Source organism: Oncorhynchus mykiss, chromosome 13 (genome assembly GCF_013265735.2).
Source record: "Oncorhynchus mykiss isolate Arlee chromosome 13, USDA_OmykA_1.1, whole genome shotgun sequence".
Lineage (NCBI taxonomy): Eukaryota > Metazoa > Chordata > Actinopteri > Salmoniformes > Salmonidae > Oncorhynchus > Oncorhynchus mykiss.
Genome location: NC_048577.1, coordinates 24280718 through 24300808, shown reverse-complemented (window position 1 = coordinate 24300808; position 20091 = coordinate 24280718). Strand labels below are relative to the sequence as shown.

General features: G+C 43.4%; 1 protein-coding gene across 2 annotated transcripts in view; it reads right to left on the bottom strand.

Annotated features, from left to right (window-relative positions):
- Window positions 1–562: 562 nt before the first annotated feature.
- Window positions 563–20091, bottom strand: part of LOC110486019 (homeobox protein Meis1) — a 38300-nt gene continuing 18771 nt past the window's right edge. The window contains exons 9-13 of one of the 2 annotated variants that reach the window (XM_036940674.1): window positions 17983–18059; window positions 6330–6388; window positions 4920–5009; window positions 4367–4464; window positions 563–1897 (exon numbers count right to left, since the gene is read on the bottom strand). In XM_036940674.1, the coding sequence (XP_036796569.1) occupies window positions 4406–4464; window positions 4920–5009; window positions 6330–6388; window positions 17983–18059 (285 nt within the window). In that variant the 3' untranslated portion in view covers window positions 563–1897; window positions 4367–4405. The remainder of the gene's footprint in view (window positions 1898–4366; window positions 4465–4919; window positions 5010–6329; window positions 6389–17982; window positions 18060–20091) is intronic. The other variant, XM_036940673.1, reaches the window with a different exon arrangement.

Sequence of the window (20091 nt, the reverse complement as noted above, 5' to 3'; positions counted from 1 at the left end):
GAGAGATAGCGACCCTTCTCTGTTCTTACCCACGCCACCAACACTGAGGATGCGTCACAAATGGCACCACATTCCATATATTATACGGCACTTTGGACCAGAGCCCTATGAGGCCTAGTCAAAACAAGTGCACCATGTAGGGTGCCATTTGGGACACAATCTGTGTCTGCATAAGCCCTTTCCACCACAGTCGGGTGAGTCAAACAAAGTAATTAGTCAGTAAATACAGAGCAACCCAGGCGAAGCAGGGAAGTGGGCAGCCGCTAGGCAGGAAATCTACTGTCTCATTTTTCCCATCACTGTACTGTACCAAGCTGTACCCTCCTACTAACTGTCTGGGTTACTAACTGGGGTTTTGGTAGCACTTTACATTGAGTTGCACTCATACCGGTGTCGTAGCCCTGTAATTACTACTCTTATAGGCTACATGAAATCTGTAATTACACTCTAGTTACTTAAGTTTTACAAAGCTCTTTACCACATAATATAAATTGCATGACAGGACCTCGAAGCATTGAAATGGTTCCTTTCTGTGTTGTTCATACAGCAAACTGAGAGAAACTGGGTCTGTAACTTATTTTTTATTTTCAAACGCAAAGAGATTCGTGGGGGTAGGAGATAAAAGTCTATGAAAAAAGACTCACACACATAGTGTGAATTAGACAAGTCAAGTCCTTTTTTAAAAAAACAGCACAGTACGGCAAAGCAATACCAGAGCACTTGCAATAGTTATCGTTACTCGTCCGTAGAGAGTTTGTGGTAAAACTGTAAACAGGACACTATTGCCTCACCTTATTGTAATTTTCCACAATTACAACAATTTCATTATTAAAAAAAAAAAAAGAAGAATGGTTTCCAGGGTGTTTGTTGTTTAAAAAGACCCCCCAGTAAAATACGGACATCGGCTTCTTCTCTTGCTTACAAGTCCACTGCCAAGACAAGAGTGTCTTCACCATCTATAACTGTCCATGCAATGCAGCAGAGAAGGGAAAAGTGAAGGACTAAGTGTTTGTTTGTATCGGTCGAATTAACAGAGTATTGAAGTATCCACTGGAGAGCTCCAGTAATTGTAGTCCCCAGAAGGGAAGTCCTCACAACGTCAGAAGTCCTCACAACGTCAGAAGTCCTCACAACGTCAGAAGTCCTCACAACGTCAGAAGTCTTCACAACGTCAGAAGTCTTCAGAACGTCAGAAGTCCTCACAACGTCAGAAGTCTTCACAACGTCAGAAGTCTTCACAACGTCAGAAGTCCTCACAACGTCAGAAGTCCTCACGTCAGAAGTCCACACAACGTCAGAAGTCCTCACAACGCCAGAAGTCCTCACAACGCCAGAAGTCCTCACAACGTCAGAAGTCCTCACAACGTCAGAGGTCCTCACAACGTCAGAAGTCCTCACAACGTCAGAAGTCCTCACCACGCCAGAAGTCTTCACAACGTCAGAAGTCTTCACAACGTCAGAAGTCTTCACAACGTCAGAAGTCCACACAACGTCAGAAGTCTTCACAATGTCAGAAGTCTTCACAAGGCATGATAGGGTTTCCAAGGCCTCTCATAGTCACGATGGTGGTTCAGCAACAGTGGCTACTCAGACTGAACCACTTGAAGGAAATGGGGGAAGTTGGAAAGGGGGGGGGGGGTGGCACCAGCCCTACTGACAAACAGTCAGGTGATGGTGGTGAGTTTGGGCTGGGCACCAGCGCAATTGATATCGCTGGGTCACGGAAGAGTCACGGAGGGAGGGGCAACACTGAGAGATCATGCCCCAGCGGTGGGGCTGGTTGGTGGGAGGGTAGAGGTGATGGTAGGGGCACCAGTGAAGGTCAGAGTGATGCCCATATCCGTGCTGATCCAACCGCCATGGGACACGCCGTCCTCGGGAATACCTGGCAGTTCTGCTGGGGAAACAAACAATGAGTCAAATTGAAAACAACACCAGTGTGTACAAGTTACTTTAGCAATAAAACTGTGTAGTGTTACTTTAACTCTATAACACTGTGTGGTGTTACTTCAACACCATAACACTGTGTAGTGTTAGTTTAAAACTACAGCACTGTGCACGGTTACTTTAACTCCCACAGAGACATGTACTGTGTGCAGTGAAGCGGCACTACAATGGGGTGACATGTCGGGACAAATGGATTTCCCCTATCCCACTAACTCTTAGATCAGTAGGGAGTTTTTTCTAGGGAGTTTTTCCTAGCCACCGTGCTTCTACACCTGCATTGCTTGCTGTTTGGGGTTTTAGGCTGGGTTTCTGTACAGCACTTTGAGATATCAGCTGATGTACGAAGGGCTATATAAATAAATTTGATTTGATTTGATTTGATTTGATTTGATCAGTGTTCATGAAGGAAATGAGAGGAGGGAGGAAAAAGAGGCCACTGGTTGAGCAATTTAGAGCTGGCTAGAGTGCAGCACTCTGCGGCTGAGCAAGAGAGCAGCGCGGCTGACCCATTCTGTTTCACTGACACCAGGGGACCCAATCAACAGGCGCTACTTCCCGATAGAGAGCAGAGGCTAAACGCCCCCGAAGCCTTATTCTCTCTTTCTTCTCTTTCGTTTTCTTTCTTTCTCCTGAGTCCCTTCACTGGTCCTCCCCTCAAAAGATGGCAACCCTGACCCCTTGGAACGATGTTAGCAAACCTCGGCCGAATAATTGGCGGAGAGGCTCCTTTAAACAATGGCCTCCAGCGGTGTTAGGGCAACGCACAGGGGTCAGTGAGGAAGTTCACCAAAGGATGCCTGAGGGGGTTTCTGGGTAGAGAGAAACATTTTGTACGGGGGGGGGGGGGGGGGAATAATCCTGTACGCTCGTTAATTTGTGGGCCCGTAATCGCCTATTGTCTGGGTAGAGAAAAAGGACGATTTTGCCCAGCCTTGGCTAATTTTGCGGAATAAGAAGAAAAGAAAGACGACCAGGGAACAGTCATTTCTGCAGTGCAGAGGGGTCCGGGGGGCTTCTGCATGGCTTGCTTCGGATCTGAACTGACAGGTGCATTGTTTCCCAAGGACCCATAAGCTCAATAATCGCAAGGGGAAGAAAACGTAAATGCTCCTTCTGAGGAGTCTTTAATTGACTTTGGTTCGAAGTAATGTCGCCGAGTGACCGTATTATAAAAAACCCACCGAGTCTCGAGTCTCTCTCCAGTCTCGGCCGTAAGCGGCTCGCTTAATCTTCCCCGTTTGCCGGGCTTAATGAAAACATCTTATGAAGGAACTGGAGCCCTTAATCAAATAAGGCAGGGAAGCCATTTCACGTCCCTCGTTAATGATCAATTCATTCAATGGGGACGTAAAAGAATATCGCTCATCTCTTATGATTAAATTGACCCCGCAATCTTTGAGAGCTTTACCTTAATTAGCCACTCAATAGGGCCGAAATGCAACTGTGAGGGAGCTGGATGCCACCATCACTCAGTAGACGGCAGAGGAAGATTGACTCTCGGCCTGTGTCGGTCTTGCTCCTGTTCCCATAGGACTTCGGACGCCGCCTCCTACCCCATGAACGATTGTCACGTGACAAATCCGTTAGCGCTACGGCTTTCCATCGAGCGTCCACTCCGGCTGTTTCTAAACATGCACGTCTGAGAAGTCGGACTATGCTTTTTTTCTCCTCTCTCCGATGGTTGACCCTTTGACAGTGGACGGCCATAGCAGGTTCTTTCCCACAGTGCGTGTGAGAAGCGGGAGCAAGGAAAGGTCGTTATTTCTGTCCACGTGACCAGTCAAATAAATCGATTGGTCACACCACTGGCATGTACATATTTCATTTAGACCAAGTCAATTAGCTTTTGCCAGCCTTTTCATCCTGCTGCAGCGTGGCAGTAGCTTCATGCTGCGTTCATGTACCGTACACTCTGTCTCTGTGTGTCCGTGCTAGCATACCACTTAGTATGCATGCCTTGAACATTCTTCATGATGCTGTGAGCTCGGAAAAGTATTGGGACAGTGACACATTTTGTTGTCGTTTTGGCTCTCTATTCCAGCACATTGGATTTGAAATGATACAATGACTATGGGGTTAAAGTGCAGACTGTCAGCTTTAATTTGAGGGTATTTTCATCCATACCGGGGCGAACCGTTTAGAAATTCAAAAGTATTGGGACAAATTCACTTATTTGTGAAGTAGTCAAAAGTTTAGTATTTTCGCCCCATATTCCTAGTACGCAATGATTACATCAAGCTTGTGACTCTACAAACTGGATGCATTTGCTGTTTGATTTGCTGTTGATTGTGTTTAAGATTATTTTGTGCCCAAATGAATGGTAAATCATGTATTGACATTTTGGAGTCACTTTTATTGTAAATACGAATAGAATAGGCTTCTAAACACGTTTACATAAATGTGGATGCTTGATACTTACAGTGCGTCCCTTTGGGCTCTGTGCTAAGTCCGCAAGGGGTCACATGTAGTGCCACTGTCCCTCCACGCCCATACCCATGCCCATCCCACCCATGGGCCCTACGGGGAGAGAAGAGGGACAAATTAGAGAGTTGTGAGGATGGGGGAAGAGAAGGGGGATAGAGATGAAGAGGACAAAGACTTATTATTTGGGTCAGTGAGGTGAGGCAATGCAAATATTGCAATGTGACTGGTCACACCTGGTCAAGACTGTAGGGGGAGAGGGAGGGCAGGGGAGATAGGGTGAGTAAATTATACTGTGACAGGGGAGGAGTGAATGGGAACCAGTCAGGTCCATGGTGTGTGTTTGAGGGACTCAAAAGTTTGTGTGTGTGTGTGTGTGTGTGTGTGTGTGTGTGTGTGTGTGTGTGTGTGTGTGTGTGTGTGTGTGTGTGTCTGTGTGTGTGTGTGCGTTCCTGCGTGTGTGTGCGTGCATGTGTGCATATGTGCATGTGTGCGCGCGCGTGTGTATGTGTGTGTCTGGGACATAGGAGTTAAGAGATAGGAGTCTTTACCAGGTGGTCTGATTCCCATGTGTGTCTGGCCGTCCATAACGAACCCTCCCATTGGTTGACCATCTGGGGTGTAGGGCCCTCCTCCAGTCACTGGCGAAAAAACACAGGCCGAGACAGTAGGAATTGCTAATTAGAATATTGCATAAGTTTTAATTACCGGTGCGCCCCCATAAAACGTCCCCCTCCCTTTCCTGGTTTGGTCTGTCCTCATTATTCTCTCACTATTATCCTCTAATTACAAGATTATTTGGTAGGTAATTTTCTTCATCAACAGGCTTAATTACTAACAAATGACTTTGTTTGTATTGGTAAGAGTTAATATCAAGTTGTCCTTATGGCTTATGCTGTGAAAGAGCAACTTGATATCAGCAAATAGATTACTGTTCTGGCAACTTGAACGTAATTACCTCGAAATACACAGCAGCACTGTAAATGGGAGATAAGTCACTTATAACAACACTTTGACTCATTAAACACGCGTTTAAGCGAACCACTTAACCATGATTATAGTACGTAATTAAGGAACTACTTTTCCACCAGGTTACTATTTAATCCATCCACTATCGCTTATGGAATAATTAGTGACAGAGGAAGGGGCTGTGATTCGGCTTTCTGTCTCCCTCATATCATAAAGTGTAGGCAGCCTCAGGTAGAGAGCTGGTTCTGGTTACATGAGCCGGAGCAACAGTTCAAGCTCCTCGGTCCGTCTTTGAACTTTACAGAGTCCCCCTAATGCAACCCTAACCCCTAACCCTCATCACAGGTCATAAATTTTACAGCAGCTCCAAAACAAGGCATGTGCCAGGGGACTGCTCTGTCTTTAGCAGAGAGGGAGAGAGAGGAAGATAGAGAGAGAGGGGGGGGGGGAAGAGAGAGAGAGAGAGAGAGAGACTAACGAAGTGAACCAAAATCCTACTCAACAACTTTTTACAGTAGACAACGTGTGTTTATTTATCAAAAAGTTTTAATTATGAAATTACATTTCAATTTGTAAAATAGCTAAGGAAAACGACTGGTCATATTTTAGCTTCAGTTTCACTTGCTCCTTGTTTGTTTTTTAATCTAAGGTTAAACGTTCAATGGGCTGGCTAGTCAAAGTGATTAGCGTCTTTGTCTGGGCTAATCCTCTGGGTTTTAGTGGCCCTTCACTCCCGTAGTTAAGCCCGTTCGTCCGTTCAGTTAAACACATTGAAGACCAGAAGGGGGCAAAAGACTGGAGATAGTAGCAGGAGAAGTACACCACCGATTCATGTATGTTTTAATTCATGTAAAAAAAAAATGGAGATGTTTTAAATTTGTTTTGATCTATGTTCACCTGTTTACTTGATAAGTTCATATTCCTGCGTTGACTTGAAGTGAAACAACTGTACCACATGAATTGAAACCCCTCAAATTTGACGGGAGACTTGCCTGCTCTATTGGACTGGTCGATCATGGGCTGTACAATTCTTCGTCTCGCGTTGATGAACCTGAAAGAGAGGGAATGAGGGAGGGAGGGAATAGGGGAGGGCAGTGGAGGAGAGAGAAGACAGCAACACGTTATAAATGAGGCCTGGCGAGCAGCATATGATTTCAATGTACTGTTTCGGGACCACAGAGGAAAAGCATTCATTCGACTTTGGCGTTACGAGAAGAAAAAAAGACTCGCTGTCAGCGATGGTTGCCTGACGTTGTCCAGGCGTCTGGTCTACACTTCACTAAAAGAACGTGGAAACCTCAACTTCCTCTCAAACTGTGGCTTTCAAATAAAATAAAATATGGCTTCTTGGACAGTAACTGTGATTCTTATCAAACCAAACACCTAGAATATCTATGAGTTCATAACAAACGGCCGCTGCTGGTGGAAGCAGACACTTCTTTGATATCCACCAATACAGTAGACACTTGATATACTTTAAGTCCAAAACATTTCATGTCACAGCAAAATTCTATTTAGCTTTTCAATACATAAAATACACCAAGCACTGATTAAGTAAAGTCCTCAAGTACTAGTGTAGTTTTTTAGTGTACTATCCCCTTAGCACACATCCAAACAAAGCTCATACAACTAAATCTCTGTGCTGTGGGATACCTGAGGTGCATTACGGAATAGCAATGTTTGCAGAGAGTTGTCCTACATTCATACACGTCCCCTCTAAGTATAAATGTGCTCTTGAAAGCCATCATTCTGGTATGCATGATCCCTGACCTTTGACCCTGGCGGCCCCGTGACCCAGCGCCCTCGGCAGAGGAGCACTCTGGTCTTGCTCAGCCTAAAGCCTTGTGAACCCGCCCCGTGACCCCTGCCGACCCGGGGAGTGAAAGCTCAGTGGTTCCAACTTGATTTATGTCCCCCTGCCTTTTTACCCCTGGCGGGATGGTTCCATTTCATCTTTTTCTTCGGGAAAAAAAGAGAGAAGAGAAAAGGGGAGGAACGGGTTTCCTTTTCAGGGAAACAAAAGCCACAACACTCCTTTCAGCAGGGCCCGAAAAAAGGCAGAAGCAGGGGGTGGCAGGGGGGCGGAGGAGTGGGAGGAGCAGTGGGGGGGTGAAGATGAGGGGGAGAAGAAGACACTAAGAGAGAGGTTTGGAGAAGAGGCCGAAACTGAACGAGAAAACCGAGTCATATGACGAAGCCTATCTAGAGCTGCATGCTTTTTCAGTGTAATAACATTCTGTATATCTATCAGACAATAAAATGTGGCTATTAGGTGATGTTTTGGGTGATAGAACCATACAAATAAAGGCGAACCAATTACTTTCATATCAACAAAGCCTTGACAAATGAGGCGCAAAGTCCCTTAGGCCAGAGTGCTTCCACAAAAAAACCCACAAGAAGGACATTTCCTTGATGATACTGTGACGAATCATGGTGGTGAGCACAGGGGGTGTATGTAGTGTTAGGGGTCTCAAAGGAGAGAGAGACAGAGGGAGAGAAAGGGGTGGAGAGACTGTGGGGCGCACTGTTTGTGTGAGAGCCCGGGCGCCACCACACACCCCCTAGCTCCGCCTTTTAAGCAGCCAATGAAAGGGGGAATAGAGCGCCATGTGGCGCGGCCAAGGCTGCGTCCTCTGTTAGGGAGTTAACAGTTTCACCCCTCCGCGAACCCTTCACACCATGGGACTGCGTTTATGGCCCTGCTTCAGCCCTCCGCTTCCCAGCGCACAATAAGTGCGACCATCCACCCCTCTCTGGCTCCCACTCCCACAATAGAGGCCTATTCTTCTGACTAGACGTGTTGTAAAAACCCTCCACTTTTGAAAAGCGTTGTTTTTCTTCAGAAATACATTATTTTACGACGGCTTTGTATGATATGAACTTGTACGCTTAGCGTGTAGTGAAGTAAGCACTTCTAGATTCAGCCAGGGTATCCACAATAGGGTTAGGGTCAATTCCATTTCAATTCAATCATCTCAGGAACTATTGCATTGAAAAGCCTTCCCTTTACTTTCACTTCCTGAATTGAAAGGGAATTGACCCCAACCCTGATCCACAACTTTATAAATACTACCTCACCACCAAGCACCATCAAATGTACACATAAAAACACAGACCGAAAAGCATTTTCTGTTTAAAGTAATGCCCCCAAGAAAGGACAACCCCAACAACTGAAATATCCTTTAGCTAATTTGGTGCGGTGGCATCTGTTCTCGTCCACTGCAGGCTGCAGAGCTGGAGCCTCAGCACGGTGAAACGCCTCTCCTGTGAGGATTAAAATAAACGAGCGCTCCCCTCCAGTCTGGGCTCCCCTGGTCGTAAAATGGCCCCTAAACCCACCTCCCCGGGTGTCATTCTCAGGTCAGCTTCCCCCTACCCCCCTCCCCTCCCCCTCAGTCCCCCCACAACTCCCCCCTTGCACGCCCGCCCTTGGGTGTGTTTGAATAAACCAGTCCAGCTGTTTGCTGTGAAAACGCCATTGACATCACCCCCCCCCCCCCCCCCTTCTCACCTGTTCCAATCAGCATATGGCCCTGTTATGAGGTGGGGGGGACTTAAACGCTTCGGCAACCTCTCCACAACCTCTCCGCAACCTATCCTACTGCACTTAGTATGTGACTGATAAACGAACCCATGCATGTACAGTATATTCAAAGCACTAACAGTACGTAATTAATGTCAATTGAACGATGACTATGCAATGCATGTGTATGTCGAGGAAATGGAATGTGCTGCTGCTTCATTTAAATCAGTGGTGTAAATTACTTAAGTAAAAGTACTTTAAAGTACTACTTAAGTCGTTTTTTGTGCTATCTGTACTTTGCTTTTCTATTTATATTTTTGACAACATTTACTTATACTTCACTACATTCCTAAAGAAAATAATATAGTTTTTACTCATACATTATTTCCCCTGACACCCAAAAGTACTTTGAAAACTTAGCAGCACAGGAAAATGCTCCAATTCACACACTTATCAAGAGAACATCCATGGTCATCCCTACTGCCGCTGATCTGGTGCACTAAACACACATGCGTTGTTTGTAAATTATGTTGGAGTGTTGGAGTGTGCTCCTGTCTCTCCATAATAATAAAAAACAAGAAAATGGTGTCACCTTCTTTGGTTAAGAAGAAGTATATGTATATATATACAAATATGGAATTGAAATGTTTTATACTTTTACTTTTGATACTTAAGTATATTTTTTACCAAATACTTTTACACTTTTTACACAAGTAGTATTTCACTGGGTGACTTCCACTTTTACTTCAGTCATTTTCTATTAAGGTATCTTGACTTTAACTCAAGTATGACAATGTAGTACTTTTTCCACCACATAAATTCCAAAGAGGACATAGAAAAAATGGGAGAAAAAAACGTCAGCGCCAGCCGCTGAGTTGAGAGGCCAAACGGCTCTGAATTCCTACACACACGCTTGAATATGTGTAACGTTCCACCGCAGCCGGCGATTCCAAGAACAGTACTTGTGTGTGTGTGTGTGTGTGTGTGTGTGTGTGTGTGTGTGTGTGTGTGTGCGCGCATGTGTGCCAGCGTGCTTGTACACATACATACGTGCATACGCACAACCATGCATGTGTCTGTGTGTGTGTGTGTGTGTGCACATTTGTGTGTCTGTGTGTGATTCAAAGGTTGGTGCTTTTAACGTCACCTATAACTCCCCACGGCAACATTAGGCTCTGTTGTTGAACAGTGGGAGGCCATTACCTCATCACTAAACCCCCCCTTACCCCCCTTACAACCGTCAGTGGGTACCTCTCGCCAAACTCAGAGGAGTGTTTCCATTAACTAAACTGTGAACCCTCCATTAACTAAACTGTGAACCCGCCATCTCTCCATACACAGACAGACACACACAGATACTGGTAGAACATAGAAATACACACACACACACACACACACGCACAAGTCCATTTAAAAGCATATATGGGAGAGACACCAACAAGAAGGCCTCATTTGCAGTTTTCTGAAAGCAAAGTTGGCTAAACTTGCAAATTCATTTGTATTTCTCAGCATAATGCAAGAGAAAAACCTGGACTCCCTCTGAAAATCAGCTCGCCAGCCAAGTTACCACGGTAACAGACAAATAATAGATGACACAATATTAGCGTTGCTGCAAGAAGTCATCAATCTCCATCAAATGAAACAATATTTCCCATACCCCACCCCTCACCACCCATCCAGAATGTGCAAGCATCCTATCTACCTCTCTATTTATATTCTTCCTCTCCCTCCATTCCCCACCCCACCTCTCTCACACCCCTGATTCCCATGGGGCCCGTGTGGTACTACTACCTGCATGCTAGGATGAGCAGCTAACCAACGCCCCTGAGAACCTATCCTGATTGTGTCCCTAATGGCACCCTATTCCCTATATAGTGCACAACTTTTGACCAGAGCCTATGGTCAAAAGGAGTGTAAGGGGCACTGGTCAAAAGTAGTGCAATATAAAGGGAATAGGGTGCCATTTGGAACACACACAATGTTTCACGACCTCACCGTCCTTGAAAGAGGAAAAGTGTGTCGCTGAGTGTGGACCAGCAACAAGCTGGGTTCTCCGCTCTACCTGGCTACAGGACATGTCCTTTCTGTATGAGTTTTGAAACAGAGTGAATCGGAAAGGTACTACTGTGCACTGTCCAATAGCGATGCAGTTTTTCGTTTCCATTGTAAGACATTTTTCTACGGTGTGCCTGACTGAACAGGACCCAGGCAGGCATAAGTGCTGATTGCAGCTGAGTGTGCAGGAACACGCTGGGTTCTCCTCTCTACCTGGCTACAGCACCTGGCCTCTCTGTGTGAGCCATTACCTTCCGCCCAATAAACATGGCAGTGTGGCACACCGCAGGCCATCTTCGCTAGTTTTTGCTAATTATTACTGCACTATTCAGGTAAGAGTGAGTTTGAGATTTCAGATATTTGTGGTGCATGTATTTCTATTTGTATTTATTGTGGATCCCCTCTTCCTGGGTTACAGCCAAATTAAGGCAGTTATATACAATTAAAAACATGACATTACATTTCACTACAGATTTCAGAACACATTAAGTGTGTGCCCTCAGGCCACTACTCTACTACCACATATCATCTACAACACAAAATCCATGTGTAAGTGTGTGTATAGTGCATATGTTATCATGTGTGTGCATGTGTGTGTCTCTTCACAGGCCCCGCTGTAACATCAGATGTATTTTAATTTGTTTTTTAAAATCAGATTTTACTGCTTGCACAAATTACTTGACGTGGAATAGAGTTCCATGTAGTCATGGCTCTATTTAGTACTGTGCACCTCCAATAGTCTTTCCTGGACTTGGGGACTGTGAATAGACCTCTGGTGGTATGTCTTGTGGAGTATTCATGGGTGTCTGAGCTGTGTGCTAGTAGTTCAAAAAGACAGCTCGGTGCATTCAACATGTCAATACTTCTCACAAATACAAGTAGTGATGAAGTCCATCTCTCCTCTACTTTGGTCCATGCATATTATAAATGTTAGCTCTCTGTGTACATTTAAGGGCCAGCCGTGCTGCCCTGTTCTGGGCCAATTTTAAGTCCCTCTTTGTGGCTCCTGACCACACTACTGCAGTCCAGGTGTGACAAAACTAGGGCCTGTAGGACCTGCCTTGATAGTGCTGTTAAGAAGGTAGAGCAGCAATTTATTATGGACAGACCTCTCCCCATGTTAGCTACTGTTGCATCAATGTGTTTTCACCATGACAGTTTACAATCCAGGGCTACTCCAAGCAGTTTAGTCTCTTCAACTTGCTCAATTTCCACATTATTCATTACAAGATTTAGTTGAGGTTTAGGGTTTAGTGAATGATTTGTCCCAAATACAATGCTTTTAGTTTTTGAAATATTTACGACTAACTTACATATTTCTTGCCACACATTCTGAAACTGACTGCGGTTATTTGTTAAGTGTTGCAGTCATTTCAGTAGCTGACATGTATAGTGTTGAGTCATCAGCCAGTTGCAGGTCATTAGTAAAGATTTTAAAAAGTAAGGGCCCTAGACAGCTGCCCTGGGGATTGCCTGACTTTACCTGAATTATGTTGGAGAGGCTTCCATTAAACAACATCCTCTGTGTTCTGTTAGACAGGTAACTTGATGCACAATACATCAGGGGATGTAAATCCATAACGCACAAATTTTTTCAGCAGCAGATTATGATTAATAATGTCAAAAGCAGCACTGAAGTCTTAAAAAACAGCTCCCCCAATCTTTATATTCTCAATTTCTCCCAGCCAATCATCAGTCATTTGTTTAAGTGCCGTACATGTCGAATACCCTTCCCTATAAGTGTGCTGAAAATATGTTGTTAATTTCTTTACTGTGAAATGGTAACAGACTGATTGGTCGGCTGTTTGATCCAGTAAAGTGTGCTTTGCTATTCTTGGTAGTATAATTAATGTTGCTTCACTCCAGGCCAGAGGGCACACACTTTCCTGTAGTCTTAGATTGAATAGATGGCAAAGAGGAGAGGCAATATAGTCTGCTATCATCCTCAGAAATGTTCCATCAAGTTGTCAGACCCAGGTGGCGGGTCATTGTTGATAGACAACAATACTATTTTCACCTCTTCCGCACTCACTTTACGGAATTAAAAATGACAATAGTTGTCTTTCATAATTTGGTCAGTTATGCATGGATGTGTAGGTTCAGAATTTGTGGTTGGCATGTCATGCCTACGTTTACTAATCTTGCCAATGAAATACTCATTAAAGTAGTTGGCAATATCAGTGGGTTTTGTGATGAATGAGCCATCTGATTCAATGAATGGAGCCAAGTTAGTATTTCTGCCCAAGATTTAATTTAATGTGCTCCAAAGCTTTTTACTATCATTCTTTATATAATTTATCTTTGTTTCATAGTACAGTTTCTTCTTGTTTATGTTCCGTTTAGTCACATGATTTCTCGATTTACACTACGTTTCTGGCTGTGCAGCCAGACTTATTTGCCATTCCTGTAGCCTCATCCCTCTCAACCATACAATTTTTCAATTCCTCATATTATAGTGCTTTTCTTAATGGGTGCGTGCTTATTAGTAACTGAAATGGAATAATCAATTTCATAAATGTGTTAAGTGCAGCATCTGGTTGCTCCTCATTAAACAGAAAATATTATTTACATATATGTATGACCTCTTATACAATATATTAGGCAAAGCCTTTGGAATTTTGGTTTTCCTAGATACAGTGGGGCAAAAAAAGTATTTAGTCAGCCACCAATTGTGCACGTTCTCCCACTTAAAAGGATGAGAGAGGCTTGTAATTTTCATCATAGGTACACTTCAACTATGACAGACAAAATGAGAAAAAAATCCAGAAAATCACATTGTAGGATTTTTAATGAATGTATTTGCAAATTATGGTGGAAAATAAGTATTTGGTCAATAACAAAAGTTTATCTCAATACTTTGTTATATAGCCTTTGTTGGCAATGGCAGAGGTCAAACGTTTTCTGTAACTTATCACAAGGTTTTCACACACTGTTGCTGGTATTTTGGCCCATTCCTCCATGCAGATCTCATATAGAGCAGTGATGTTTTTGGGCTGTTGCTGGGCAACACGGATTTTCAACTCCCTCCAAAGATTTTCTATGGGGTTGAGATCTGGAGACTGGCTAGGCCACTCCGGGACCTTGAAATGCTTCTTACGAAGCCACTCCTTCGTTGCCCGAGCGGTGGGTTTGGGATCATTGTCATGCTGAAAGACCCAGCCACGTTTCATCTTCAATGCCCTTGCTGATGGAAGGAGGTTTTCACTCAAAATCTCATGATACATAGCCCCATTCATTCTTTCCTTTACACGGATCAGTCGTCCTGGTCCCTTTGCAGAAAAACAGCCCCAGAGCATGATGTTTCCACCCCCATGCTTCACAGTAGGTATGGTGTTCTTTGGATGCAACTCAGCATTATTTTTCCTCCAAACACAACAAGTTGAGTTTTTACCAAAAAGTTATATTTTGGTTTCATCTGACCATATGACATTCTCCCAATCTTCTTCTGGATCATCCAAATGCTCTCTAGCAAACTTCAGACGGGCCTGGACATGTACTGGCTTAAGCAGGGGGACACGTCTGGCACTGCAGGATTTGAGTCCCTGGCGGCGTAGTGTGTTACTGATGGTAGGCTTTGTTACTTTGGTCCCAGCTCTCTACAGGTCATTCACTAAGTCCCCCCGTGTGGTTCTGGGATTTTTGCTCACCGTTCTTGTGATCATTTTGACCCCACGAGGTGAGATCTTGCATGGAGCCCAAGATCGAGGGAGATTATCAGTGGTCTTGTATGTCTTCCATTTCCTAATAATTGCTCCCACAGTTGATTTCTTCAAACCAAGCTGCTTACCTATTGCAGATTCAGTCTTCCCAGTCTGGTGCAGGTCTACAATTTTGTTTCTGGTGTCCTTTGGCAGCTCTTTGGTCTTGGCCATAGTGGAGTTTGGAGTGTGACTGTTTGGGGTTGTGGACAGGTGTCTTTTATACTGATAACAAGTTCAAACATTAATACAGGTGCCATTAATACAGGTAACGAGTGGAGGACAGAGGAGCCTCTTAAAGAAGAAGTTACAGGTCTGTGAGAGCCAGAAATCTTGCTTGTTTGTAGGTGACCAAATACTTATTTTCCACCATAATTTGCAAATAAATTCATAAAAAATCCTACAATGTAATTTTCTGGATTTTTTTCCCTCATTTTGTCTGTCATAGTTGAAGTGTACCTATGATGAAAATTACAAGCCTCTCTCATATTTTTAAGTGGGAGAACTTGCACAATTGGTGGCTGACTAAATACTTTTTTACCCCACTGTATAGCCACTATACAGTATTATGATCACTACATCTGATGGATTTGGATACTGCTTAAGAGCAGATTTCTGCAGCATTGGTAAAGATCTGGCCAATACATGTCGATGATTTCCTTCCTGTGATGTTTGTAAATACCCTGTTAGATTGACTGATAACTTGAACCAGGTTGCAGGCACTGGTTACAGTTTGAATATTTTTCTTGAGTGGGCAGCTTGATCGAAGCCAGTCAATATTTACATCACCCCAAAAAAATAGACCTCTTTGTTGATATCACATACATTATTAAGCATTTCTCACATACTATCCAGATTCTGACTGTTAGCAATTGGTGGTCTATAGCAGCTTCCCACAAGAATGGGCTTTAGTTGAGGCAGGTGAGCTTGTAGCCATATTACTTCAACAGCATTTGACATGAGATCCTCTCTAAGCTTTACAGGAATATGACTCTGAACATAAATGGCAACACCTCCACCAGTGGCATTCCTGTCTCTTCTGAAGATGTTGAAACAATGTATTGCTACCACTGTATAATTAAAGGTGTTATCGAAGTGAGTTTCAGAGATAGTCAGTAAATGAATGATATCTGTTACTAGCGAGTTATTGATTTCATGAACCTCGTTTCAGATTCAGATTCAGATGCAGTGTTTAACATGTACAGGGTTGCAAGTGTGATTGCAGGGTACAGTAAAAAAATCTTAGGCTTTGAGCTTCAACATGCAAAATAATGAAAATGGCAATAAAACAACAATGATAGAAATAGAAATAGCACTATATACATAATAACAACTGTGGCAGCGATTAATTAATTGAGGTGGAGGCAGAGTAAAGACTATTGAAGGGTTGTGGTGGGGTGGAATGACCATAGGGGGAGCACCGTGACTATTGACTGAAATAAAAAACAATACAAATTGCAACAAAAAAAAGTTATAATATACATTAACAACTGCAATAGCGATGAATGTCGTTAGGTAGGCTACATATGTTAATGTGGGCTATTTTTAGCACTTCTGAGAATTGTGATTGTTTTTATTGCTTTACTGGGAGGCTTATCAGAGACATGACAGTGATATTTATGTTGGAGCTGATAGTGCAGGGTGAGCTGCACACAGTGGACTCCCTACTAGGGCATGCCACCTCAGTGCTCACAGTATAACTCCGGTTCATAGGCAGATGATTAGCGCATACAACAGCTGTAGAATTGACAGAGGATTGTTCTGTGGGTATTGATTTTGACAGATGCATATTGGGAAATACTATGCATAGTGCATACATATAGGGAAATACTGTGCATAGCGCATACATATAGGGAAATACTGTGCATAGTGCATACATATAGGGAAATACTATGCATAGTGCATACATATAGGGAAATACTGTGCATAGTGCATACATATAGGGAAATACTATGCATAGTGCATACATATAGGGAAATACTGTGCATAGTGCATACATATAGGGAAATACTGTGCATAGTGCATACATATAGGGAAATACTGTGCATAGTGCATACATATAGGGAAATACTGTGCATAGTGCATACATATAGGGAAATACTATGCATAGTGCATACATATAGGGAAATACTGTGCATAGTGCATACATATAGGGAAATACTGTGCATAGTGCATACATATAGGGAAATACTATGCATAGTGCATACATATAGGGAAATACTGTGCATAGTGCATACATATAGGGAAATACTGTGCATAGTGCATACATATAGGGAAATACTGTGCATAGTGCATTCATATAGGGAAATACTATGCATAGTGCATACATATAGGGAAATACTGTGCATAGTGCATACATATAGGGAAATACTGTGCATAGTGCATACATATAGGGAAATACTGTGCATAGTGCATACATATAGGGAAATACTGTGCATAGTGCATACATATAGGGAAATACTGTGCATAGTGCATACATATAGGGAAATACTGTGCATAGTGCATACATATAGGGAAATACTGTGCATAGTGCATTCATATAGGGAAATACTATGCATAGTGCATACATATAGGGAAATACTGTGCATAGTGCATACATATAGGGAAATACTGTGCATAGTGCATACATATAGGGAAATACTGTGCATAGTGCATACATATAGGGAAATACTGTGCATAGTGCATACATATAGGGAAATACTATGCATAGTGCATACATATAAAGGATAAACAGTAGTTGGAATGGTGTAGAGTTAAACCATAAACCACTGATTGCATTTTCTGTCTTTGCTAATGTATATTGCTGCGTATATTCGCCTAGGCTAGGGTTCAATTGGATAGGATGTCTGTACATCTGTACATGTGAAGACTGAGATTTCTCATAGAGTAATTGAATCATCATTCTTGTCTATGTTTTGCCTCCATAACCAGACAGCATTAAACCCCTGGCAGGCTATTACCTCATACTTTGTTAATAACTGTGGATAGTTATTCATAAAATAGATCAAAGTACAGTGAAATGTCCTACTTTCTTCTTTCAGATGAGTAAATACTGTAGTAAATGCACCGAAGCACCACTGGAACTATTCTACAGGTTTCCTCTCATTCCAATTAACTGAAGCCAACAGACTGTAAGGGGGGATATTTTCGGGTGTTCCCAGAGGAATTAATCATTCAAATCATTAGATGCAGGTTGCCTGGGGCGGAGTAAACTAACTAAGGCAGCATCCCAAACGGCATCCCATTCCCTATATAGTGCATTACTTTTTACCGGAGCCCTATGGGGAATAGGTTGCCATTTAAGACGCGGCCTTGGTATTACTGCCATGTAAACACATGCAGACGCCAAACAACCCCAATCCAACTCACCAATTGTTGACTTGTAGGATCGTTAACCCTGTGTCCTGGGCCAGTTGTTTCTTCTGCTCTTCCGAAGGGTAAGGATGCTGTTTCAACGAGAAAAAGAAAAAGAAAGACCATATGAATATAAAGGAAATAGTAACTGAAAGAAAACCCAAAAATGCCTTTTGTGTTGTTTGTGTCGTTGTGGCTGTGCTAGCAGCGGCAGCTGCTAATTAGCGTGGACAAATGGAGGTGTGGCTCCAAAGACTCATTAGGGCAATATGAAATGGAATCATAATTAATGGTGTGTGTGTGTGTGTGTGTGTGTGTGTGTGTGTGTGTGTGTGTGTGTGTGTGTGTGTGTGTGTGTGTGTGTGTGTGTGTGTGTGTGTGTGTGTGTGTGTGTGTGTGTGTGTGTGTGTGTGTGTGTGTGCGTGCGTGCGTGTGTGCGTGCGCGCGCGTGTGAGCCAATTAAAGAGTTTACCAAAGTGGAGAAACAGCTATATTAATTAGGGGTGATACTAGTGCTTTGCACACACACACACACACACACACACACACACACACACACACAAGCACACACACACACACACACAAGCTCCTGATACGCCCTAGAGTAGGTTGAGCTGGCTCTCTTAGCAGTGGGGGGGACATAGATACAGGCGTGTGGAGTGCTTGTGTGTGTGTGTGTGTGTGTGTGTGTGAGCCAATTAAAGAGTTTACCAGAGTGGAGAAACAGCTATATTAATTAGGGGTGATACTAGTGCTTTGCACATACACACACACACACACACGCACACACACACACACACACACACACACACAAGCACACACACCTGATACACCCTAGAGTAGGTTGAGCTGGCTCTCTTAGCAGTGGGGGGATATAGATACAGGCATGTGGAGTGTGTGTGTGTGTGTGTGTGTGTGTGTGTGTGTGTGTGTGTGTGTGTGTGTGTGTGTGTGTGCACGTACGCGGGTGTGTAGAGATGGGAGTGTAAGTCACACGGGAAGAATCCCAATGCATTTAACAGCGCTCCCTTTTCTATTTACTTTCCCCTCCTACTCCCTAATCTGACAGAACTGGATAGGGGAGCACTATGTCAGTAACTAAACCAAGCCTATGGCTTTCAACCACCTCCAGACCTGTCAAGTCAGTGAGAATAAGGGAGCTACGATATAGGAAAGTAGGTCAAACTATGGGTTGACCAGAAGAGGAAAACATCTACTGTCCCAGCCCTTCATAGGCTGCATCTACATCCGACCGTGATCGGGAGTCCCATAGGGCAGCGCACAATTGTCCCCAGCATCGTCTGGGTTTGGCCGGTGTAGGCAGTCATTGTAAATAAGAATTTGTTCTTAACTGACTTGCCTAGCTAAATATAGGTTCAATTTAAAAAATGTAAACAATTAGATCTACTGCTATTTAACATCAAATCAGAAATCAGACCTCCACTGTGACCAGTTCCAACCATCTGAGATACCAAACACCTGCAGGCCAATTCCACATAGGCACACAGCTAGAAATGACACACTTTACACCTGGAGAATATTTATCTACCACATCCTTTTTTTTGTGGCGACAGGGAGAGGGTCTTTGATGTTACTGAGTTTTTTCCCCATTGACACTGAATCAATTGGTAATGGATGCCTTTCCCTCTTGTTTCCATGTGATTTGATTGTAGGTCATTGGCCTAAACGGAGTCTAATTCGCCACAGAAAGTGATAATCTCAGTGTCGCCTCATCAAATTGTCCCTCGCTGTCTGTCGGCCATGTTCCATGTTCCTCCAAGTGGCCTTTGTTCCTGAATAACGTGGATAATTCTATCAACTCAGAGAAGGAAAAATAGCAGCAAAACATGTTTGAGAAAATGTGAATTAAAAACTTGCCTTGAACCAATCTCTACAATGACATTCATAAGGAAAAACAAGTTAAGATACCATAACATCTTCCCAGAACACAAAAGTGAAAGCACAGTCACACACACACACACACACACACACACACACACACACACACACACACACACACACACACACACACACACACACATGGGAAAGGCTGGTAACCTCAGGCCTAATTTCAGAGTTTCCACTCTGGGCCCCAATCCCGACCCACCCGCTCATTATGAATTA